Below are 26592 nucleotides of genomic sequence, written 5' to 3'. Positions count from 1 at the left end.
TGATCTGACAGAAATTGTTTGCTTTTTCAGTATCCTTCATTTCTGTCCACACACTCAAGGAAGCTAATAACCAGAATAAAAGCACACTAAAAATACATAATGATGGGTGGTACCCAACAGAATCATACTCAGAGAAGAACCATTGAAATCAGTGACTGACTTTAGTCAAATAACACCTTACCTGTGAATTGAAGAGCAGATAAAAATCTGTTAATGCTTGGACAATAAAATAATATCAAACAGTAGCCAAGTCAAACATCTTCAGAATTAAAAGAAAGATCACCTGGGGTACATCCATACCATACATTTAAAGCATATTCAGTGCACATTTAATATTCATGACTTCCCCCAAAGAATCCTGGGAACTATAGTTCCACCCTCAGAGAGCTACAATTCCCAACAACCTTAACAAACTACACTTTCCAGGATTCTTTGGGGGGGAGCCATGTGCCTTAAATTGATGTGGAATGTGCTTTAAATGCATGGTGTGACTCTGCTCCTGGACTGGTCAAAGGCTTCTATATGAATAGAAGCCCTTGATCCCCCAGTGGCAAAGAAGCCAGGTATCAACACCTGGGCTGGCATGGGCATGCCAAAGCCCACCAGGCCTGATACTATCTTTGTAGCATCCTTCCATCCCTCCACTTATTTTAAGCTTTTTATATGCTAGAGGTGGCTGACCAGACAAGTACATGATTGCAGATGCTAATTTGATTCTTTTTTCAACTTTAAAATATACAATACTGTTTTTCTAGAACAAAGTTTGTACATTCCCATCAAGGCAGCAGAATCAAATTGCATTTTCTTCCTGTAGTCAGGATAGTGCAGTGATTTAAGCGAGTTTAAATATCACAACTGCATGTTTTCTATTTTCTTACTTTATCAAGGTTGTCAAGCTACTTTGTTTGTGTTTTTGCTCTAACAATGCTGGAATATTTAATCACTTGCAATGAATGAAGTGACGCAAGGTGGAGAGATGACACTCATGGTCATATAAGGTGTCCCCACTTCCCGTAAGACCATTTAGTACAAGGTCTAGAACAGAGGTAGGCAACCTGAGGCCCATGGGCCGGATGCGGCCCAATCGCCTTCTCAGTCTGGCCCGCAGATGGTCCAGGAATCAGCGTGTTTTTACATGAGTAGAATGTGTCCTTGTATTTAAAATGCATCTCTGGGTTATTTGTGGGGCTGCCTGGTGTTTTTACATGAGTAGAATGTGTGCTTTTATTTAAAATGCATCTCTGGGTTATTTGTGGGGCATAGGAATTTGTTCATTTTTTATTTTTTCCCCAAAATACAGTCCGGCCCACCACATGGTCTGAGGGATGGTGGACTGGCCCACGTCTGAAAAAGGTTGCTGACTCCTGATCTAGAAGTACTTAGCTGCACCGCTGTGTGAACCTTCCTCCAGAAAGTAGTAATTGTGTAAGCCACCCATTTGAAATGCAATTGCAGGGGTAGAAAATGGTCAGAGCCAAACATCCTGCTTTCATACAGATTTAAACCATTTCCTTCCCTGCCTCACCTAAAAGTAGTTTTTCCTCAAACCAAGAACACCATCTTTGCAGAAGCAGTCCTCAAGCTGGGTATGACTCTCTTGATTGTATGTGTGCCCTGCCTCTGCTTAAGGCTAGGCACTCTCCACAAGCTGGTGATCCGCAGGATGTATTGTCTAGTCATAGACCACCCATTTAAACTCTCACTCTCTGAACTCTTAATTTCTGTGACCTGGTTCCTTATGAAGCTGTCTATATATTTTGAGAGCTATGGTATTATATACACAAATCTCTCCTGAAATTTATGTTCCCAGTCACTTAAGAGGTTAAGTGAAATATTTCAAACTGCATGTGGTTTTCAAGACATTTTAAAAATAATGTTATGCTTGCAAGCCTGTTGGGCAATCACCTATTTTTACATCATGAATTGATACCATATGGGCTGTCCATTAAGCATTGTTTTCCTACTCCTCATGTCTGCTTGTCACAATCAGGTCATTACAGTAATAATGAAACCCTCCCTTTCCTCCCCTCTTTTGTGGAAGAAAGCTAGTTGGTCTCTGTACCAGAATGAGAACATTTGTTAAGAATGTCTGTTCTGAAGGTGTGGCTCCTATGGAGAAAATAATCACTTAGCTCTGCAGCAAAGCAAACAATAGAGTACTGCTCAGTAGGCTGCCTCCTTATTTTTTGACAATGGCCTCGGTTTACAGCAAGAGAAAAACCAATACTTAATCGTTTCTATTCCACTCTAGTAGTGAAGAAGCCATGTTGATATAGTTGAGCATATGCACCTGTAACTCGTATACTATCAGAACTGAGAGGGGAATTGGTGAGATAGGAACAGGAGTATGAACACTCTTTAAAATCAATGGGGTGGCAGCTCTCCCTGGTCACTTAAGGAATGCTCTGTGGCTGGTCTGACATTGCTGAAGTAGCATTAGATGTAAATCACACAGGAATATAAAACCCAAAGATCTCTAAAAGGAAAGTCCAGCATGAAACAGATGAATTACAATCCAGTACATATGTTAATTGGATACCAATGCCAGGATGTTGGTGCTGTCATCAACACTGCCTTGTTAATTGGTCACTGCAATTATCTTGCTTTGAGGCACTGTTCATTATGAATTTCATTTCCATTTGACTTTGCTCCCCTCAGCCATGTGTTTGCCAGTGCTTACCAATTCACAATTACACTTCATGCATCAAATGAATGGACTGCGGTCCACAAAATTTATAATAAATTTGTTAAATCCTGAAGGTACCACAGAGTACTCTTTGTTGTAACAAGTATGCCCCCCAGGATGTGAAATCTGTTTCTGGTCAACATAGATGTCCTCACAATTGCTGTACTTGGGAATGTTGTGTGTGAGTTTTGTATTGATATAACTCAAAAGTCACAAATGCCCTTCAGAATCCAGACTGGTTAATTTCTAAAGGATGCTATATTGCAAGTGATTTAGATTTTGACTGTTAACTTAAACACTTTATCCAGGAAATGTTGGAGGGTATTTGGATGGTAGTGAGTAATAATAATTGATTATTATTAATCAGTTATTTATGCCTCCTTTAAAGAGCCCAAATTGTAGAGACAATTGGAATGCTAGATCTCTGATTCTTTTTTAAATAGTTTGTTACACGATAATATGATTCAGTGTTTGGGCTGCATGTACTTGCAGTGATGAAAGTGTGCAATGCATACACTTACAGGTAGACTAGGATTCTAAACTGCACTGCCATTTCCTTGGAAAAACTGGTTATTCAAAACGATTTAATCAGAATAAGTGCATGGTATTTTGTATGTATGGAGCCCATCTCATCACGTACCTCTTTTGTTTCAGTAACTCCCTTTTTGTAGTGATTCGCCACAACTCATATGTAAAGGCTCCTTTTCTGCAAACACTGTCTTTCTCACAGGAGCATATATTTGGGGATTAAGCAAACTCCCACTTTAACCTGTGGTGGTAATTCTATGCAGGGAGTACACAGACTCTACAACAGGTATGGGGAAACATCTTGGCATCATGGGCCAAATCCTTTTCAGGATCAGCTTTGCAGACCAAATTTGATAGGTGTGCAGGGTCACCCACCTTTTCAAGATACTCTGAAGTCCTGAAGAGGGGACTTAAAAACACCTTGCAAAGTGATGCTAAAAGGGAGTGGTTCTCCATCCATTTACAGGGGGTGCTATGCAAATTTGCATGGTGTCACCTGCTAAAATGACGGTAAATAAGACTCTGTTTTAGCAGGTGATTTTGATGCTCACTAAGACTGGGTGACAGAGGGATATATTGTCTAAAACCAGTTTGAAGTTTACATTGTGATAACTGTTTCATAATATTTGACCTGGTGGCAGCAGTCGCAGCTGTGGTTTGTGAAGCCTCATGGCAGCGGTAGCAGAAGTGCTGATGGCCTGCAAGGCCTTTTCATGGTGGTGGGAGGCAACAGCAGTAGCAGCCTGTGAGACTTTGCTGCATCAGTGGCAATAGCAGCAGTGGCAATTAAAGCAGTGGCCTGGCGGTGGTAGCAAAATCAGTAGCAGGCTGGAAGGCCTCACCACAGCGGTGGGAGACAGCAGTAGAAGCGGCAGTGATCTGGCAGCAGTGGCACAGTCAGCATTCTTGGTTTAAGAACATTGCCCAGGCTTTAAGTTTTGGTTCTGAGATGAATGTATGGCTCTTTAAAGCCCTAGTTTGTAAATTAAGGCCCTTTTTCTAATTATACCTATTCAGCATTTAGCTTTCATTTAGGCTTTTCAGCATTTAGCTTTCATTTAGGCTTTTAGTCACATGTGAATGTTGTGAGTCCTCCTTAACATGACTTATTGCCTGATATGTCCTCTTCCTTTCAGATTACACACATTCACAGCTAGTTAGAAACTAGCATTGTATAAAATATTACAATTTGATCCCAGTTAATTTCCAGATGCCACCTCCCTAGTGTGTAGCGTGGTCCAACCTTTAATGACAGCTGTCCACTTTGTGATATAAGTACGAAGTTTAGCACAAAGAGTAATACCAAGAAATCATATTGGATTAAATGAAATTATACTGTACCCTTGTGTACATGCATTGCAGTGTTTAATTGAGCATCTCTATTTTGACTAGAAAGGTACCCCAAATCATCAGTTGATTAAATCATGACATTTTTCTAAACCCAGTAGTACTTGAATTACAGGGGTGCATAATTTCATGTCTATGTTCAAGGGTCTCCGTGGCCCTGGTGCCTAGATCTCTCTATCTTGGGCTGTATTACTCTAAATAAATCCACCAGCACAAGGATTTGCCCTTGCACAAATGAACTTCCCAGTTTCTCTCCCTGCACCCTGCGGGAGGTTCTGTTGCACAATCAGAAATCCTTGCACTAGCAGATCTGTTTAATTGGCTACAGCCCCGTGAGTGCCTGGCTATGTGCCACATTGTAGCAATGATTTGCTATTCAAAAGCTGTGTTAAAAAGTATTGTCCAGGATCTGATCATAGGACAAAGGCCAGTCTGACCTTTGACCAGCTGCTGTGTGCTATCCCTGAACAGTTTCAGTGGCATTAGAAGTGTGAACTTGTGGTGGTTAATGGAAAACGGTGGGTTATATATTTATAAAAATACTTGTATGCCACTGTTCATTTTTTAAAAAATCTAAAGTGGTTTATAATGCGCACACACACACATGCAAAAACGCGTAAAAAATTGCCAGAAATAATCAGTTAATTATTACAGGAATCTGTTTTCTTAATTGTATCTATAAGATTGGTGTCATAGAAATGTTTTCAGCAGATACTTAAAGGTTAAAGTGGAAGGCACCTGCTGAATCCCTTTTTGGAAGATGATGCTAAAGGCTCAGTGTCATGTCACTGTCAGATGAGCCTCACCAACTCAGGGGATGACCAGTGACACTCCTGCAGATGATCTTAGTAATCGAGTTGGGATATTAAGGGTTCAGACAGTCCCTAAGTACCCTGGACCTAAGTTGTTCAGGCTTTGAAAATTAATACAAGGACCTTGAACCTGGCTCAGTAGTAGATGGGTAGCCAGGGGAGATGTTTTAACAATGATGCTGTTGGTCAACAATGATATTGTTGGTCATTTGCTCCATCAGCTGACTGGCCACCACATTTTGCACCAGCTGGAGCTTCTGAACCAGGTCCAAGGGCAGCCTCATATAGAAGCATTTCAGTAATCTATCTTTGAGGTTGCCAGTGCATGAACTGCCATGCTCACGCTATTCATGTCCAGGAATGGTCATAGCTGGCAAGCAGGCCAAGCTGGTAATAATGAGGTGGCAGGAATGTACTTGAACTCACTTGGATGAAAAGTTGTAGCAATGCCAATCAAACAGCCCGGTGAAAGATTTATTTCCTCACAGTGACAATGGAGTAGAAATATGTGGATTCCACCACCTCTGAGTGCATGGTTTTGTACAGTTTACCATTCTGTGTCTCCTTCGCTGGAAGGCTTAACTCATGACCTTCTATGACAGGTTCTGTGGATAAAATCATTTGCATCCATTCTAAATTGATTCCACCTATTTTTCTGAGTCAACCACATGGGTGTCTGGGTAGGTTTTACTGGAGGAGTTCCAAGTGCTGGCAGCCAAGGATGTGAAGGGGGCTTTTGGATCAGTACATTTGACGTGCCTATCTGACTCCTATCCATCATGTCTAGTGATAAAGATCCTGGGGAAGCCAATGTTCAGCTTGCTTTTATGACCAAGAATAATCAAAAAGGCTCTGGCCAAGCAATTCCAGACTCATCTAGATGACTTTGCTTAACATGACCCTCTTCAGTCAGTTTTGTTGCTGGAGTTTGGGACCCCTACTAATTTTATTACCGTGGCTGATGATCTTTGCTGGGTGAAAGATAAGTTGATTTCCCTTAATTTCATCAATTTTTGGTACCATCTATCAGAAGTCCATGAATTTTGCTTTTCATTAGCCAGCCAAGATTTGTGTTCACCACTAACTGTCTTCACTTAAGGTGGGTGGGGTCTTAACTGGCAACATGCGGACCTAGAGGTGCACTCTGGCTGCAGTTGGTGAAACCCTGTCCTCTGCCTCCCCTAACATAATGATTCCATGAGATGCTCAGAAAGCAGCAAGACACCTTGCTCTTCTCAGAGGACTCCAAAACTTTGCATGCCATCAGCAAGAGTTCTGTCCTTTAGGCTTGGAGAAGGATGGGGACTCACCCTGATACTGACTGGAAGATGTATTTGCCAGTGTGAACAATGAACATGTTTGTGAACTGTTGCCATTGATGATTGTATCCCTTTGAACTGGACGTAGAGGTTGGAAGTGGGGGCACTGCACTGCAGTGGTTTTCCTTAAACCTTTTCTCCTGCCTTGATGGGTGATATTGGGGGATTGTTGTTTCTGCCTTTGTGTATCACTCTCTTAAGGGTCAATCCTTTGTATTGTTTTTATTGTTCTGTATTAATTAACTCTTCTTTTTTTTTTAATTGAAAAGCAGACTACATATCCTTTTAACAAACCCATGCTTACATTGAATGATGGCATGCACACAACCCTAGTAATTATGTTTTTAAAGGAGCATTTTAACCTGTGGAGTGTGTTTATCATTTTTAAACACACATACACACACAATGGAACCAGGATTTCAAAACCCCATTTAAGTATGTACATCCTCATTCACCATGCCGGCTTAACCTTAGCTGCAAAAAGTCAGCCTGAAAAGGAAAGTCTTAAAATGCTTCTGGAAGATGTTCAAGCTCTTACTTTGGCAGTTCTCCAGGAAGAGGGCAGTTGTGAAGATCTCTTTCCTTTTGTGCCCTTTTCATGCTGCTGCATTGGATCAGATCACTATACAATAGAAAAAACATTATCAGTTCATCATGGGAATTGTGGTGTGACGTTACATATCTTTGATGGGTTAGAATTGATGTTGCTTTATTTCATTATAAATCATTTTCAGGTATTAATAAAGGTAACAGTTTCTCGAATCCAAGTGCAAAAAAAATTCCTAAATTTCATCAGACTGTTTGAACTGAACATTGACAACATTTTGGCACTGGAGTTTTTTTTTCTCAAAGAGGATAGGTGTACCTCACTTGGTTGGTCATGCTTGTCAACTGATCAGCACTTTCAGTCCTTTTATATTCCTCACACTTACAAATTTAGGGAGAACGGCAAAAGAGCTTTGGTTTGTATCCAGCTAGATTATGAGTATACCCAATGAAATTAATGGACCCAAGTATTTTCAGTGGATCTACTCTGTGTTTGACTAGCATTAGATATATCCCTTTCTAATTGTTGTAAAGAGGGTGTTCTCTATGCCCCCAACTCTGCATTTGTGGAATACTATCTGCAGGGACTTGGTCGGTCTTCCGTCTCCAAGCAAATTCTTATTCTGGGCTTTGGGGTAATGTAAAGTTGTAGAGAAAAGAATACACCTCCCCCCCAATGGTGGAACCAAAAAGTGCAGAGAAAACAGTTTCAGAACCCACTGGTGGGTGATTTGGATGAACACTTTCAGTATATTTTGTTTTAATAGATTTCTATTGGATGTGGTATGTTACCCTTGTAAATTGCTTCAAGATTATTTTCGTGTGTAGCCAGTCATAAATCTAATTAATCTCATACAGTAGATCAATAAATTACTAAGATTACTCCTTAGACCTGTTGCCCAACCTTTTCCCTTTTCTAATTGCTACCGTGTGCCCATCTCTCAGTCGGACAACATTCCTGTCTTTGTGAAATACAGGTTGCATTCCTTATACACAGTGATTGCTTAATGCTTAGTACAATACTTTTAGTCATCTTGGTTCTTAAATAGCAGGAGAGTTCACACCATTGTTAGAACACCTACTAGAAGCAGCAATGCTCTGACACCAATATAGTTTGCATATCTGTGCTGGTGTTCTGGTATTCTGAATTGTTAATAGCACTCCTTCAGATCTTCTGGGTATCCCAGAGGAGCCAGTGTTTGTGTGGACAGTTGTTGCATTCAGAATGACTAGTCCCACAATAGCAATAGGGGTAGGGAAAAGAATGCATGAGTGTTACCCATATAAAAATTGGCAGTATGCTGTAATGGATAGACTGTTGGGCTTGGTCTATGGGGCCTTTGTTCACATCCCTTTGCAGTCATGAGGCTTAGTGAGCAGCTTTAGACAAGGCCATTATTACTTGGCCTGACCTAACTCTCAGTACGGCTGTGAGGATAAAATAGGATAATCTCAAAGTACTTGAAGCAGGAATGATTCACAATTTTGATACATACTTTTCACCACCCCAATAACTATACTCATTTTCTTTTTGTCACAGGAGTGGAAATATTCTTCCTTAATGTTTTACTATGATCTGGGGTGAATGTTAAAGGAGAACTCTTGGGCAAATTTTGTGGGGGGTTTGAAACAAAGAAGGGGAGATTACAACCCTTTGAGTCAGCCTTTTGGGTGGGGGGGTGTTAGGGTGAGCAAAAACCATTGGCCTTTGTTTTGCTATTCTTGTGAATTACATTTCCACCCATAAGACCCTGAGATCTACCTTGCATGATGATGTTAGTTTCTCACAAGGACTTCCAGGTTAAAAAGAGATAAATTGCAACAGCTTTCTCTCTCTGCTTATGACTACATGGTTATATATTACCTAGGGCAAGAAGTGCAGGATTCCCACTGTCTTGTGGTTGTCTACTCAGGAGCAGGTGAACAGCCAGCTGAATTCCAAGTGTCTTGCTTGGCAACTTCATCCTATCTCCCTCGTGTTTTACCTGGCATTTTAACAGCCAGCAGTGGAGCAGTGGTTGGGACAACCATCCTCTCAGTGTGCTAACAAACCAGCACAGCTCAGAAATCCAGTTAAGCAGTTTATTCAAAAGGCGTATCAGCAGCGGAGGGTGGTGGAGAAAAATTGAGTATGTGCAATCAAAATGAAAATACCAGAATATTGGTCTAACTGGTCTAGGGCTGGACAATATCAGCTTTTCAACATTGTGGTGTATCGTCAGCCAAACACTGAGGTTTGACAGTATACTGCAGTGTTGAAAAAACTAGGTGCATTGACCTCTGCGTTCGAGAAACCGGGTGAAACTTCCTGAGTTTTCACCTCAAAAGCTGAGGCGGTTTCACCCAGGCTCACAGGCTGGCACAATGCAGCTTGTTTGCGCCTCTCAGCTGGGGAGAGGGAAGGTTCTCCCCCCACCAGCTGAGACAGCCCAGGCGCTCTTGCTGCTCACATGCAAGCGAGCAGAGCATTGGGGCTCCTTTAACTGCTCACTGTGGGGAGCATCCACCACATTCCCCTCAGCTGAGCAGTTTCATGGAGCCCCCACCCCACTTCTAGCTTGTGGGAGCCAGCGCTGGCCTGGAGGCTCCTTTAACTGCTCTACTGAGGCAAGGGCAGCTCTACATTGAAGCAGTTAAAAAATGTAGATGGAGGAACAAGCTGTATCGGTGCCTGGCTGCTACAGCTTGTTTATCCCTCTCTGTTGTATGAGGGCAGTGTGGGATGGTGGTTTCACTCAGTGATATATCACTGGTGGAACCACCGCCGCTCCTGAGTCCCTCTGCTAGCAGCGCCTGACTTCCCCCAGCAGACGCTGCTAGCAGAGGAACAGTGGCAGTTTCACCAGCGATATACTGCTGAGCGAACCTGACATCGCGGCCTGCTCCTCACACCGGTCCTAGATGGTATATCAATATATTGCCCAGGCCTAAACTTTGCAAAACTAACATAAGAAGACATACTCTTATTTGTCCCCTCTGGTGTTGGCAGTTTTTGGCATAGACTGCAGGCTGATGGATCATAAGAGCATAAAGAGGGATCAGGCCGATGGCCCATCTAGTACAGTATCCTGTTCTCACAATGTCTGAACAAAAGCCTGTGGGAAACCAGCAAGCAGGATTTGAGCACAATAGCAGTCTCCTCTCCTGTGGTTTCCAGCAACAGGTATTCAGAAGCATAGCTCCAATTGTGAAGGCAGAGCATTGCCATCATGGCTAAAAGCCATCAATAACCCTCTCCTTCATAAATTTGCCAAAAGGTATTTTAAAATAATTTAAGTTGGTGTCCACCACTTGCTCTTATGGGAGTGAGTTCCATAATTTAACTATGTGCTGTCTAGGCCTGGGTGTCAATGCCACAGTTTTTGCCTGACTTGCTTGCCCTCTTTTTCCTTCCCGGGTATTTGCCCTATGTTGACCCCATTGAAATGCCAGTATTCAATCTGCTCTACAACACTGGGCCTGAATTGCTTATTGTTCCCAAAGAATTAACAACATGGTACAAGCAGGGCAATGGCTCAGGAGTGAGGCAAGGTGCTTCATGGATTCTTCCCTCATCTTTTTCTGACCTTCTTGTTGTTGCTTCCCAACACACACACCATAATTTCAGGAAGCCTACGGAAGTTGTAGAGAAGGGGTTTGGTATCAGTGTTAGAAACAGAGATATGAAAGCTAGGAGCTAAATGGCACCTTAAACCTAGGTTATAGGCGCAACAACGGAATGCCTAGGTACGCTTTTTTTATATAACAAGAATACAAAGCTGAAAACCAATGAACTGCAGCTAAAATATTATGTTCATTTTTCAGATGGTCTAGTCTTTCCCCTGCCCACCCCTCTAATATTCTTAAGAATATTAAGTCTTCAGAGAGTAGCTGGAAGTGGGGAGGCATAAAACGGTCCTGCTTTCCTTCCACTCTGCAGTTTTACTCTGAAATCTTAGGCGCAGTACTGCGTCCAGAGCTCAGAAACTGCTCATGCTAATGAAATTCTCTATTGCAAAATGTGCCCAGAACAATGGGAGTTTCAAGCACTGTTTGGTATATGTAATCGGCCATCCATCAGTTCCTGTTCCTCGGGCCTAATAACGCCTGTGCTTGGAGCAGATATCAGACTTTTAATGATGGTATTCATGAGTGTGGTGACTGTGGCAGTCTGCAGATACACATTTCCCAGAGAGAACACAGTTTATAAAGTGAGCTGTAAAAAGGAAAGTGAAGAAAAGAAAATAGAAGTCCCTGGACAGCAGGGAAGCTTCTAAAGAAAGCTCACCCAGTCTGAACTGTTTGTATTATTTATAAATTGCTGTGGACAATATTCTCCATACAGCTCCTCCCAGAGGAATGGTGGTTTTTTAAATACAATTTGTGGAAGAACTATTTCAGCATCATAAACAGAAATATGGATCTTGTTACTCCCTGTGTGCATGTTGGGAGGCTAATAACAGGAAAAATGTATTTTTCTTTTTAGACTTCTAGTCCAAGCCAATTCCTAAGGCTCAAGATGGGTTATAGTTAGTGATTTAAGTGTCACATACAAATTAAGTTCTGATGCAGGCACAACACTGGTTCACTGCAAAGCATGATTTGTAAATCAGGAACCAGCCATGGGAGTGCATATTCCATCCTTTCCCTTGTTGTCTTAGCTGTTGCTTATATCTCACTGATGCAGTTAGGATGTGTAAAACTACTTTGACTTCTCGTTTCAAATCCTAGTTAGCAAGAGAACCCTGATTAGATGGAAGCATGTGTCCCCAAGGCTGTGCCCTTCTTTTGCAGACCATGTGGATTTTCCTTATATTTTCTGGAAACCAAGTAGTGGAAACCAAGCAATAACTTCATTGATCTCATTGATTTGTACATGGTGGAAGAGGCAGTCTCTTTTTGTACTCAAAGGCGACAGAGTTCATTAGCTTGACTTTATGGCAGCAAGAATAATCATGGTTGCTCTTTTGGAACTCCATGGTAGGATTTAAGTTTGGCAAAAAAATATGCAAGCTATTTTATGGTCTGATGTCTACCATGCACATTATTGGTGAAAGGCCTCTTCAACTCAATGTATTTCTGTATATGCCCAGGATACCTTGTATTTCACTTGTATCCTTTCAGTCTATAAATATTTTGGAGTGTTTGGAAGTTCTCTTTGAAGTAAAAGATATAGATGCAGTACTGGAACTGGAATAAAAAATGGATCACAAAAGTGTTTGAGCTGTTCAGCATCTGCAATGCACTTGACCCAGCATCTCAGGAAAACTTTTGCAGCAAGAGAGTGTTACAGTGGAAAACTATTTACTTATAATTGACTAGAAATATATATAAAAGTTCTGGTCCATGGGATCACGAAGAGTCAGAAACGACTAAACAACAAAATATATAAAAGTTAGTTTAAGAGAGTGTAAAGAACATAAGCATTCAATTCTGATTTTTATTATGCTTTAATCTTCTTGTATGGGCCACCTTAGTTAATGCTATAATGCAAGGATGGGGAACCTTAGACCCTCCAGATGTTGTTTGACTCCCATCAGCACCTCCAAGCAGTAGTTGAGAGTTGTAGTCTAGTAACATCTGAAGGGCCAACGATTAGTAATCCCAGCTATAATACAAGTTTCTGCACCCTGTCTGTCTCTTGGGAAAGGTGACTTGGCACCTGGTTCACAGAACTGAAAAGCAAGCAGTATCATGAGATGAGAGAGAAGCAAAAGTAGTACAGGCCATGTCAAGGCCAGCCTGTGGATTCTCATATTTTCCTTGAATCCAAGAGTGCTATTAAATCTCCCTGCCTGTGGTACCTGTAGTAGGCTACTTGAAAGGTTATTGGGACAGGTACTAAAATATGCCTTTAATTTCTCTTATGATCCCACATGCGTTTTGAAAACTCAGAAGCCTCTTTGCTTCTGATTTCATGGCCCACTCTCACCATTTTTCTTCCCTGGACACTGACTTGCACAAAATTTAAGGGTTTTAGATATACTAGATCCTGCCCTATATTTAAATTCTGTTTCTATTACTTAACTAGGCTCTTAAAGATCTTCCAGAATGCTATAAGCTGTAACGGTTCATCCACAATGCCCCCCATTAAAAACAACAAAAACCTTAGAAGAATACCCCCAGATCTGTATGTGCCAGCACAAAGCTGCAATGCTTTTTTTCAGCTCCAGCCCACAGAAAGCTCTCAGACCAGATCTCCTTTGCAACCTTGTCCTTTGGAATAATTCCTTTACAATGTCAAGGTCTTCTTTCCAGACTAGCAGTTTCTGCTGGTTGCTGATTTTGGCATTGATTCTTTTAATCATAAGGGCTTGTGTGAGCTTTCTTTTCTTTTTCTTTTTCTTTTTTTAGGAAATAAAGTCCTGATTCTGCCTCAGCTGAGAAGCAGCTGAGTTTGCCAGCAAATCAATATCTGTTCTGACCTTGCTTGAGCCAGGCAATGAATATTCCATGCTTCTCTACTTCACACAGCGAAGAAAGAGACCATAGCCGGTGGCAGGGCATGTGTTTGCAGACAGAAGGTCCCATGTTTGATCCTTGGTATCTCCAGTTATGACTGGGAAAGATTCCTGTCTGAAACTCTGGAGAACTACATCTTCCATTGTGAAGACAGATGCAAAGAATTCATCCAGCTTCTCTGCAGTTACATTTCCTCCTTCAGCACACCTTTGACTCACTTTTTATCCAACAGCCATTTATTTAAAAAATGTTTACTTGTTGGCCTCTTTATGTTTTTAATGAAGTATTCATCAAATTCTTTTTTTTTAAATCCCTTGTGGTCTGCTCACAATTCTTTTGCTAAAGTTTATGTTCCTTTTTGTTCTTCTCATTTGGACAGAACTCCATTTCCTAAAGGAAGTCCTCTTACCTCTAACAGCTTCCATGGCTCTGCTCATTAACTATGCTGCCATCCTCTTTGCCATGGTGGTACCTTTACTGATCTGCACTGTACATTCTAGCCAATCTGTTATTGTGGTTTTAAACAGCCCCAAACCATTCTGGAGAGATTTGACCCTCTTGACTTTGCCGTTCCACTGTCTTATAAGCAACCCCTCATTTTGGGGGAAGTTTCCACTTTTGAAGTCAAATGTGACCGTGTTGGACTTTCTTAGCAATTGTCCACTTACATGGCACTGTGATCACTGTTTCAAATTGGTTCAGCAACACTTACATCTCACACAGGGTCTTGGGCGCCACTTGAGTTGAGAGTTGCCATCTCTCTGGTCAGTTCCATGACCCAAACTGTTATAAGGCAGAGTCGTTTAGGGTATCTGGAAATTTTACCTCTTGGTTGTGATTGGGTGTATGCATGCTCTAATCTGTGAGAGTAGTTGGAGGTTGGCTATTATTATGACACTTCCTCCTTTAGGTGCCCCCTTTATTTCAGTCTCCATCTCAAGGTCACCCTGGGCATTTTAGTTGGGAAGGGGTGATCATACATCCCCTGAACTAAATTAATCAGTGATCTTTGTAGAAGAGTTTGCCTTTTGGGGGACTTCTAGATGGTTGAACTCTTGTGTTCTCTTTGATACCACCTCCAGTGCACCCTTCCCTGAGGTCCTAGGGTTGAATGCAATCCTCCAAACCCTTTTAGTTGGCCCTTGGGACTTTCCCCACATCTTGCGCGCGCACACACACACCCTTGAGTGTTTGTGTTTACCCTTGGACTCTGTTAATGCCTCTTTCTTACCTAGATGAAACATAGAGATGGGTGTGTGATTAAGTGTAGAAACTACCTGACTGTACAAAGGTAACATATACATTCATTTCTCTGCCTTTTGTGTGTGTCTGGCCCCAGCCAGCTCTGGCATGTGGCCCTCAGAAAGTTGCCAGAAAGGAACATGCCTTTGAGCTGAAAAAAGTTTCACACCCCTGCTGTAGTTTGTATCCAGATATAACTGTGCCCCACTGGTTCTCTCCATTCTACTAGTTTTACTTTATGTATTCTATAGCTATGCTCTTCTCTTAAGACCAAGCACTCTCATCTTGACTTAGACAGCCTTTCTCAACCTGTGGGTCCCCAGATGTTGTTGAACTACAACTCTCATCACCCCTAGCTACCAAGGCCAGAGCTCAGGGATGATGGGAGTTGAAGTCCAACAACATCTGGGGACCCTCAGGTTGAGAACCGCTCACTTAGAAGCTTCCAGCATTTAGCATATAACACTTGTATATGGTGTCTTCCTCTTCATAATTTTGGCACATGTGTTTTACCCTACAAATTGGCCTCAAGTCCAGGGAGAAGGATTCTTTTTGACTAAATTGCATGACCTGGTTTCTGCAGAAGTGACATGTAATAAATGGTTGGAAGCTCATACCTTATAAAGATGATTGATTAGCTGTAAGCAAACTTGCTTACCTGGGTGCCACTGAAGTAGATATAGCTGTGTTACATCTGGTGCATCAAGACAGAGTATGAGGTGAGGCTTCTGCTTGTAGAGATTCTTCTCGATTATTTTTTTTTAAAAATTACAGCTTCTGTGAGGAAAGTAGCAACCTGTTCTGCTGCTTGGTAATAAATGGGGTAATAAATAGAGCAGTGGTCTTTGAGCCTAGCAGACCTAGCATCAAGCAGTGTTCAGTTCTGACAGCTCCTAGTCAGATCAGCTTCAAAGATTTATGAAGGGTAAAATAAGATACAGCAAGACCTAACCTGAGCTCTTAACATGAGGAAGAGAGCAGAACAAAACTTGGGTGCTGATTTTTTTACTGGATGGGGTGCAGTCTGCATTGCACCTGTATTCTTTCCTCAGATGCATTCGCTAGGGTTTGTTGGTGCAAGATCTTTAAGCACTTTAAAGAGAGAGAATTCTGATGCACTCCTTCCTTCTGGTAATTGATTCCCTCTTTTAAGAAGTTTTCCTATAAGAAAGACTGAATGGCCCGAGGTCACCCAGTGAATTTGGTGGGTATTTGAACCCAGGTCTTGCACCCCAAGGACAAGACTCTGTCCTTAATTACACCACAAGCAAATTCTTCATTTAACTTTTTACGTACTCAAACATCATAGTAAACTGGGTGTGGGGTATCTGTTGTTACACTTTGGCTATTATTGAACTCCCAACGCACATGTACCCCAGCTGACATGAACGATGGCCAAGGATGATGATAGCAAGAGGTCTGAATTGGCAAAATGTGGCTGGTGTCTTGACTCCAAACCATGATTTACAAAGCCCTTTCAAAGTGTGGTTTCAAATCACGGTTTGGAGGCAAGGTGCTAACCCAAGTTTTCTCATTTGGCTATTAACAGCAAATATAAAAGAACCAGGAAGTGGATGAGGGAACCGTGTGTCAGGAATGAGCCCATGGTATGTGCTTTCTGAACTGGGCCTCCAATTCTGTCAGGTGAGCAAATCATTTTCTGGGATTTTCTTGGGTTGGTGGGGCAATTTTTAGGAACTGGCATCAAAATTCTAGGTAACTGATGTGGTTACATGTTGATAACTTTTTTTTTCAGCATTTCACAAATGCTACCTACCTGCAGTGTAACTCTATGGAAACAGTGTCCCTATTTGTCTATTTCTGCAAAGCCATAGCCACAATGCACAGAGATTACCTGCATATTCACACATAAAAAATGCTTAGCGTGCTGGGCTATTTTAAACCCGAAGCAAATAATTATTGTCTTGTTCCCCTGCTCTCTCAAGCCAGCTTGTGTCTTTTACATGGCAGCTGAAATCTTAATACATACTACACATGGATTTTTTAAAATCCTGATTTCTGTGACTGAGCTGGCCCACTACTTCAGTTCTTGGCCCTGTTTGCATACTCCTTCCTCTTTGTGTAGAAATCTGAACTGTTGAATTGTATGCCTGCTGTGGCTTCTCCAAGTGAAGAGTGTACGTGAATTTGGTACTGATGGGGATACAGATGCTGAGAGAAACACATGGCTGTTAGCTGACGTATGCCCAGCAAACTTCCACCGGTTATGCCAACTTTCCATCTTTGGAGTGCAAAGTCCAAATGCCAAAGAAATAGCCCACACTACTGAGTTTACCATCAGCCAGCTCCCCTCCACTATAGTGACTACACAATTTCCTGCATTCCTATTTATATATCACCATTCTTCCATATTGGAATACAAAGAAGTGTACATAGGGTTCCCAGACATTTTTCCATCCAGGCACTGACCAAACCCAGACCTGTTTATCTTCAGCATGATTTACTACACCATATGCTCTGAGAAATGGTTTATGATATGAAATCCTGAAGAGCTCAGTTTGACAAATGTTGGTGGATTACTACTGTTCATTGGGGTTATTATTTGCCGATTAAGGGGTCTGTGTCTATTTGGTTTTTCTGTTTAAAATAGTACTTTGTTGTTGATGTCTCCTTTATTCTGTTGGTGTATTTTTTATTTTTTTAAAAAACAAACCCCAACGAATTGTATTTGTGGCATTGTAGGTTTTTGCTTTTATTGTGAGTCACACTTGTTAGGTGACACAGACATTAAACAAATTATAACAAAAATAAACAGTTGATGTGTTAGGGTTACCCTTACCTGCTAGATGAGCAAGTGATGTGACTTGGAGATAAATGACTATCTAGAAGTACATCTCTCTATCTCAAGGTCTGTTATAGCTCTGTTACAAGAGAGTGCTCCATTAATAGATAGGGGGCAAACAAACAAGCAGCACACCAAGGTGTTTTCAGAGGAAACGACTCAAGCAAGTGATCCAAGATGTACACTTTTGAGAAAGCAAATATGACCCAGGATCAAGGTTCAATCTGAAACAGGAAATTATTTTAGGGGGCTAGAACCTGTTCACCTAATTAATAAAAGGGAAATTGTATTTGGAATTCTGATCCATTCTTTTCAGTCTGTATCTAGCTGTTGCACATCCACATAATCCAGCAGGAAAAAGGGACACACTTGAGGGTTTGGGGGGTGGGGCATATGGTGTATGGTCTGTTACTGAGAAACCAAAATAAACAGCCATATTATTCAGGCTAGTTCATTTAGAATTCAACACAACCCCAAATGTTCAGTGTGAGTTGCACTATATTTTAATACCAGCCTTTTAAAATAAACATGCAAGGCACTATGTCTTCTTCAAATGCCACCTTTTCAGATTGTCTCAAAATTAGCTTTCCCTTATGAAGTTGCCATGCTCCCCCAAGTTTGTAAGAGATAATGATCCACACAACAGGGTAAAGGCATGTTGTTGCTTTCTCTATTGCAGATGTTCTCAAACAGTGATGAGGCTGCAATCAACAAAAAACTTCCCAAAGAACTGCTGCTTCGGTAAGTCGCCTTTTGGCTTGTGCAGGTCTAGGAGTTTTGGTAATAGCTGAGTGAGCAGAGACCATAGTTGACTGTAAGTCAATAAAATCGTAAATTCAACAAATTCTGAAGGTGGCGCAGAATTATGCAAACATCTCCCAAAACTCTTAATCTGTCAGTCAGGCTAGTTTTACTGAGTGTGGTTATGCCATGCAGAATCAACAGGCATTAGGAACCTAAATAAGGTATATTGGTATGTGCCTTGCCACTACCTCTTCCTTAAGCAATGAGAAGTTCAGGGACAGTACTATGTGGTTTGGTTTTCTTTGGCTGAAAAAAGCACAGGAGACTATGGGGTCTTTGTAATTAATCTATTTACCAATATGCAACAGTGTATTAGAAACAAGTAGACTCCTAAAAAGAAAGGCAGCATGACTGCTAATCTGCTTTAGATTCCCAAAGAGAGCAACTGTGGTCAAGGTGCTTCAGTTTGAGCCAACTCGCAGCTCAAAATTTTCAAATCTTTGAATGAGGAAATTAAAACTAACTTTATAGATTTTTATGCCACTGCCATCGGCTTCCAAATGCAAGGGGGATCATTTTCCAGCCATTCAGGATGGTTAATATTACAGTGTTGTTGTTTTTAAGCTCCTGACTATCCTTTAGTGGTTTGTAGCCAGTAATAACTGGTTGACTGAGAGTTTGACGTGAATGTAATTTTAAAGATTTACACCCTGGCTTTATCTTCTGAAGTTTTATTAGAATTGATTGCTAGCAGTTAGATACAGTTGTTAATAATAAACTTGTGTTGAAGCTAGAACTTGACCACTGGTTTACTGTTGGAACTACAAATGGACTAGTCAACCTGTTTACAGTCTGTGACACTTCACATGTGTTCACTTGTCAGTTGCTTCTCTCCAGTTTCCACGTTGATTTGCATTTTTTTTAAAGATCTGCATGAAAATTTGCATCTCTCAAAACACTCATATCTAAATGCATTTTCTTGCACAATGCACATTCTAACAAATATTGGTACATTTTTAGAGCTAAGGACAGCATTGGAACATTAGGAAAGTGAGCGTAAAAATTGTTAAAACTAAATTCTGAACTGCACATTAGTCTGGGAGGTGTCAGTTCATATCAGAATTCATAAATATGGCATTCCTCAAGCATCCCTAGTTGGAACTATTGTTAAATGTGTCTCTTCTGCCGCACATACAAGGTACCTGAAGATGTCACAAAAATAAACTCAGGAATTAAGAATACACATAGCCTAAAGAGCAAACAAAGAAAAATGTTTATTAGTGGTATATAATATTTTGTTAGCTTTTGGTAATGCAAATAGAGGAGGGATGGGAAATGTAATGCAAATAGAGGAGGGATGGGAAACATTTGCTATTAAAGTTGACACTGGAAATCCAATATAAAGATGCAGAGCTGTTATTCACTCATCCTATAATTCTCCTTTTCAAAAATCATGAACTACGTGTGAACTGATAGGAGGAGTTGAGTCTGTCTCTCAAATCTTGATTTATGGATTGTATGCTCTATTCTACTGCCTAAAATTTGATTCTATCAAGTCAGTGACAGATACTATATTCCTTATGAAAGTGTAAAAATAGTAAAGGGACAGCTATATACTTACTATGTTCAACCTACCATCTTGTGACTCCAACCTGTCTAATCTTTCATCGGGCTTGCAGATTGTACCAGTTTTACCTGCCTCTTTGCCGACTAAATGTCAGCAGTTTTTTTTAAGGTGGCTTGTATGTGTGCATACCAGTGAGCAGTAGCAAGTACCTGCTTAAGTGTAAAGTGGTGGACTCTAATGTTAAACGTGAGATAAAAGAACCGGTAAAACAAACTTGCCAATCCAGTTAGCTCAGGTTACAGACATGGTAGATCAGCAATAGGCTGCTTTACATTGTTACAGCTAGTTTTAAAGGTTGTGACATCATATACTGGCAGTTAGATAGCATCACTTGGCCTTTCTCTCCAGCTAGCAGAATAGTCAATACCTAAAGTTTACTTACTGATTATTTCGTTCTTAAATATTGGATTCTGTCTCCCAAACTTTTGGAGCTGGTTTTTGGGAATTTCAAACATTTTTCCAACATCTCTGCTAGTACAGTGTACAAAAACTTTAGGTGCTTAAAGTTATCTCTGGTTTCTTGAACTTTAGCCCACATTGCGGATCAGGGGGATAGAAGGTTTGTTTATTTTGGATATGGAAGATCAACTTAGCAGTGAAGCATATCAGACTAGCCTTCAGCAAATCACACACTCTGAGCTGAATCTTCACATAGTTGCTTTGAGGATTTGCTAAGTATTGTAACTTGCCTGAAGCTCTTCAGATATAAATAATAAAACTGCATTTTCATATATTTCCATTGCTGGATGTTTGTTAATCTGCGTACTGATCGTAGGGGTTTTGGTCTTGCAGGCCCCATGAAAACATCCCCATTTGCTCATGTATTTGTATATTGCTTGCCCAGCTTTGTGTTATGAGGTTATTGATGTGCACTGTTTTACCAAACACTTTGGTATGGCCATAGGGTCAACAGTTACCTGAGTTTTCACACTAGCAAGCCATTTGCTTGCAGTTGGGGAAGGTAGGGACAATTGAGACTGCATACACTGAGAGCAGAGACTTGAACCCAAATCAATGTCCACTACTCTGCTGTAGTCTAGCTCTCATATAAATCCTTCACGCAGTTGGCAGAGTTACTATGGAAAGCTGCATACTCGAGATTACATAGAGTTGCCACGGAATGATGCTTCCCTTAAAGGCAAAATGTAGATAAGCCCAGAGACCTCTTTACATCTAAGGAATGCGTATAGAAGCAAGCTGTTGCTTACGAAAGCTTTGCCACAATAAAATGATTAATTTTGGAGGTATTGCAAGCCACTTCTTATTTATTTATTTAGCAGCAGATTTATTTAGCAGCAGGAATTCCTCCTGAGAAGCTGAGTTCTGCATTCAGGGTTCTGCCAAACTTTGCTCTTGGGAACAAACGAGGAGGATTGAGTTTATAAAAAGTTAAACCATAAGCAAGAGTTTTGAGAACTGGAAACTTTCTGTTGTGCATACTGCGAAAATTCATTAATGCACATTGGCAGGGCAGCCTTTGAAAGGGAGTCTTATCAAGGGGACAGGCTTATAAATGGGCATCAGTTTCTGTCAGACAAAGGCTGGTGTGTTTTCATACAGCCCTGCTGTGTAAGTTCTTGTTCCCTCATTTCTTCATTCCAAAGAATGTCCTGACGTCTCATGTACGGGGGTGTTGAGTGAAAAGCATTATTTTTCTCCCATTGAGTTGCAGTAGTGTGGACAACAGGTTGGCTTCTAATCATGATGACTTTGCACTGGGATTCCTACATTGTGTCTGACACTGGAGGTTTGTTTGCCCTTTCTGCTGCCACTTCATCATGCTCTGGCAACACAAGGGAGGAAAATAGGGGACAGGAGTACCATGCCAACAGTGTTTGTTTTTTCTTGCTCTAACTCTTTTGCACACACACACACACACACACACACACACTCAACACAGATAGCAGCCACATAAATGTGCAGTGGTAAAGAAGGAAACACAATATCATAACATTTGATGAGTTATGGTGCTAGTATTCGAACGGATCTGGAACCTGTTTGCTTTCCAGCACACCTGAGAACTAGAGGACAACTGTGTTGTCAGTCCATTAAATGTAGGCCAGAGCTTAGGCCTGAACAGTGGCATCCATCCCTGCATAAGAGATCATGTTGCGATGGTTCCTGCTCCCTTACCCATGGCACTTCTTCAAGCCATGCAGCACTTTTCTATAGTGATGATTTTTGTCACTTATTCTTGTGAGAAAGCTTTTTGTTTAATCTAGCCTTGTGGAAAATTGCAGTAACCTAGCCCTCAATTAATTTTTGCCTGCTTTCACATACCTATCAGTAACAGGACAGCTTGGGTGGGTTTGATAATTTGCTCACTTGGAAAATAATTGTTTCTCTGTCTGGGCAGATCATTCATTTTTTTCTTCATATGGAGGACTATCTCCATATTTAGTGTATGGCCATTTCAGAAGATTTTAATTATGGGTGTTTGTTTAATTGTTTGGCTGACTGTTTTGCATATGGTCAGAGGAATTGGAGTTCCCAGTTAATGGGACAAGAGGGGTTAGTGACTGCTCCAGTTTTCAGGGAAATTTTTGTGTCTGTTTACCCTTGGCCTTAAAGGCTGGTTTTTTCTGTTGTTTCTTAAGTATTTGTTGTTTAATCTCAACCAGATTGTATCTCTGGGGGATTGTTTTTGGAGATGGCTAGGAAGCTATATTTGCATTGGAGAAAGAAGAGGGAGCCATTCCCATTTGTGAGTGTGGTGAGCAAAAGTGAATATATAGCAGTGATATTAAAACAGGTCAGTCCAAGGGAAGGCTAGGCAGATACTTAAGACGTGCTACACAGTGGGACAACATGTTCATTGAGCTATCCACTACTACCCCAAGGTCTCGTTCCTTGTCAGTCACCCCCAGTTCAACCCCCCCACATGACTGTATATGTCACATTAAGGTTATTTTTTTTTTGCACCTACATGCATCGCTTTACTGTCCATTCACTCACTAAGACTGTTTGTTTCAAAAGAATAGCATTCAAAATTCGCCGCCCGCCCCCCCGCCAAGATTCCCGTTCTCACACAAAGATCTACAACGTTATGTTGCATTGCTAGAAAGTTCAGTGCTCTTGGTTTCAAAGGTATGATCCAATGCTCTCTATGAAGAGCTTCTGCCTGTATAGTTGTCCCTTGGGCTCTGTTTTCCTATTGTGGCTCCCTGCAGTGCCCAAGAAGCAGTTTTCAAAACTGACAGGAACTTTGGAGAGCATTCAGTCTCCAATGCAGGATATAAGGAGGTGTAATAATCAGAACAGGAAACTGGGAAAGCCCCTTGATTTCTTTGAATTCCAGGCAAGGGTGTTTTTGCTTTTTCCATGGTTAGTTTCAGTTAATATGTTCTTTATTTTTGAGAGGTTTGTAGCTTCCCTTTACTGGGTTGCTGTAGTTACGACAGCTTGTAAAATTGCTCATTTTGAAGGGGCAAGTATTTGCACACACCAAGGGTTTATGGAATCTTTCTGCAGCTCTTTGTGGTTTGGCTAGCAGTCCCAAAAATTATTTTTCCCATCCTTTAAATATACAAAATTAGGACTAGAAAATGCTTGTCCAATAAAATAAGTCCCTTCATCAGCCAGTGATAGTGGGGATTCAACAATTGCTTTTCTCCCCCTTTGGATTCTACCCATGGGTAAGGACAAAAAGATTACTCTGACATCTAGAGCCATTGGAGAGAAAGTGTGAGCGCTTACCTCAACTTTGACCTTCATATACGTCTCTTGAAGCTGTGTTCTGGAACACAGCAGGTTGAGGCACATCTGGTTGCTCAGCAACAATTCCTACAACTGCTACAGTGTCCCAAACATTAGACTCAGAAGCCTTTTTTAAAAGGCCTCCCCATTTAACTGTAGTATTTAGCTAACAGTGAGGCCTGGTTTCCACATTGCCTTCATTTCATTTCATTCCGTTCCATTTCACTTTTAATTTGTAGAGCACCTTTCTATATTACTATGCACAAGGTGGATTTGCAACAACCAAGTATACAGCAAAGATCACACACCTTATAATAATCTGATCCAATACAAAAAAAGCATGATAAAAACTTGACTTTACAATAAAAATATCAGATAAAGTAATATTCAATAATACATTAGAATATAATAGTACACAGTAACATTAACTCTCAAAATACCAGCAAATAGTAATTAAACAAAAATTCACCCTTAGCAATTCCATTGAATAATTACTAAAGTATAATCAATAAAAATAACCATCTCACAGTGCATAAAATACCACAGTACGTACAAAGGATCAAATTGAGAAACAAAGACACACAATTTATAACAACATTTAAAAAAATAACAATCCCTGAACTCTTCTCCCTTCCCAGCTACTTCAGAAGCATGGCTGGTGTCATCCTAACAATTACACCCAGGTACCTCATGCTACCTGGGTGTAATTGTTAGGATGACACCAGCCATGCTTCTGAAGTAGCTGGGAAGGGAGAAGAGTTCAGGGATTCTTTACCTTTACCTTTACCTCATGCTACATGTAAATTTTCTATATAAACCTCTCTGGTGACATGTATCCTCGTGGAATAAACATAATCAGCCTAGTACATAATTTCACCTTAATGATACTGGTGGATGATACATGTTACCCATAGTAGCTGTAGAAGTAATTGTAGTGAGGACATGTTGTTGGATAGCATGTAAACCCAGAAATGCAACACTAAATTATCCTCAGATAATCAATAACAACCACAAATACAATTGTACTAATCGTTGGTCTTGAAAATTTAAGAAATAAGACTCCAATATAAAACTCCAATACATACACAGTGTATAAGGCTAAATAATATGCTAAAAGTTTAAATACTATATAATTATCATAAAACAATTACCCAATACAATAAAAGCCCAAGTGTAAACTAATGGAAAAACCACTTGAAACTGTCAGATGTCTAGTATGATGTTATGCTGGCACTTTCCATTTAGTGCTTTCTTGCAAGTTTTGGGGGTAATTTTATAGAAGGAATGTTTGCATTTTTTGTGTTAATGTGTTTTTCTTGTAAACTGCATAGAGATTTTTATTAAGCGGTATAAAAAAGAAATTATAAATCAGTAAGCAAATTCCTCCCTCGCTACTGTGGCTTGGGGCCACTTTGGAGCTGAGCTGATCAGTCCCTCTCTCTCTCCTACTTACTGTAGTATATTCCACCCTCCCCTAAAGTGAGCTATTTAAGTAGAGGCATTAAGCAACAGAGGTCAGGAGGTTAATTAAACATGCAAGGGACTGAAATCGTCTTACTCTTAAAAAGCAGAGCTGAGCAAATGGCTATTGGCAAGGTGGCCTTTGTGTTGCTGATGGGAGATCACACACGCACACAAAGCCAACATAGAGGTGGACTTTCTCTTAGAACAGATTGCCTATACAGTGGTACCTTGATTTACTAACTTAATGCATTCCAGAAGTCCATTCTTAAACCAAAGCGTTCTTAAACCAAGGCGTGCTTTCCCATAGTAGCTGGGGACTCAATTTTCAAATGGAACACACTCAACATGTTCTGCTTCCAAGGCAAAGTTCCCAAACCAAAACACCTACTTCCGGTTTGCAGCATTCTTAATCCAAGTTGTTCATAAACTAAGCTGTTCTTAAACCAAGGTACCACTGTATATCTCAGTGAAATGTAGGTATGATTAAATGCTTGCACCTTTCAAAATTAGCTCTCATTGGTGGTTTTTATAGATCAACATGGTTTAGAAGAAGCCACAACCCAAATGGGAATCTAGGGTTTTTTGGCAGTAATTGGGGTGGTAGTGGTACATTCTTAGCATTTGACTTTTAAACTAAATTTCTCCCTGAAGGTTTTATTAAACAATAAATACCATTGTGTTTGGGGGCTTTACAACGCGCTCTGGCCCAATATTTGCTTGCAATAATATGTTAAAAGTCCAGTGCCAAGGGCCTTCTAGCGGTTCCCTCGCTGCGAGAAGTCAAGTTACAGGGAACCAGGCAGAGGGCCTTCTCGGTAGTGGCACCCTCCGTGTGGAACGCCCTCCCACCAGATGTCAAAGAGAAAAACAACTACTAGACTTTAGAAGACATATGAATGCAGCCCTGTTTAGGGAAGCTTTTAAGGTTTGACGGACTATTGTATTTTAATATTTTGTTGGAAGCCGCCCAGAGTGGCTGGGGAAACCCAGCCAAATTGGCGGGGTATAAATATAAAATAAATAAATTGACTGGCCACCTGTTAAAAATCTGCTCCCTAGCAACCACAGTTTATCTCACATTAAAATGTCTAGCAACATTTGTAGAGGCACTCATTCTTGAGGTCTGGTGGGCACCCAGTAAAGCACTTTCACATTTGAGAAACTGCAGTGGAGGACTTATCCACAGTACAAAAATGCATCTTCTTTGCTTTCTTTCTCACAATCCTAAAACCTTCCCATGTTGTGTTATAATGCCTGCATGCTTAGTTGCATATAAATGCATGGAGAGGAAATTTCTGAAGAGTGAGAAGTAAAGAAAGGTTCATAGAGAGCTGAGG

At 40.8% G+C, this 26592-nt stretch overlaps 1 protein-coding gene and 1 long non-coding RNA gene across 6 annotated transcripts in view; one reads left to right on the top strand and one right to left on the bottom strand.

Moving 5' to 3' along the window:
• Positions 1 to 26592, top strand: part of FBXL20 (F-box and leucine rich repeat protein 20) — a 64641-nt gene that overhangs the window by 7601 nt on the left and 30448 nt on the right. For 3 of the 4 annotated variants that reach the window (XM_083708807.1, XM_083708808.1, XM_083708805.1), the window contains exon 2: positions 18404 to 18465. In XM_083708807.1, the coding sequence (XP_083564933.1) occupies positions 18404 to 18465 (62 nt within the window). Of the gene's footprint in view, positions 1 to 16470; positions 16566 to 18403; positions 18466 to 26592 lie in introns of all 4 variants that reach the window. The other variant, XM_083708806.1, reaches the window with a different exon arrangement.
• LOC310829892 lies at positions 998 to 24330 on the bottom strand. Of its 2 annotated transcripts, none has more exons than XR_014557414.1 (3): positions 23792 to 24330; positions 7231 to 7314; positions 998 to 2109 (listed from the first exon to the last, which is right to left on the bottom strand). It is a non-coding gene; the product is annotated as an uncharacterized lncRNA (long non-coding RNA). The 2 variants fall into 2 exon arrangements; XR_014557415.1 differs by lacking the exon at positions 23792 to 24330 and adding an exon at positions 15335 to 17273 and having other exon boundaries at positions 7231 to 10470.

Source organism: Podarcis gaigeae (genome assembly GCF_964106915.1).
Source record: "Podarcis gaigeae genome assembly, chromosome: 13".
Taxonomy (NCBI): domain Eukaryota; kingdom Metazoa; phylum Chordata; class Lepidosauria; order Squamata; family Lacertidae; genus Podarcis; species Podarcis gaigeae.
This window is presented reverse-complemented; position numbering and strand designations above follow the sequence as displayed.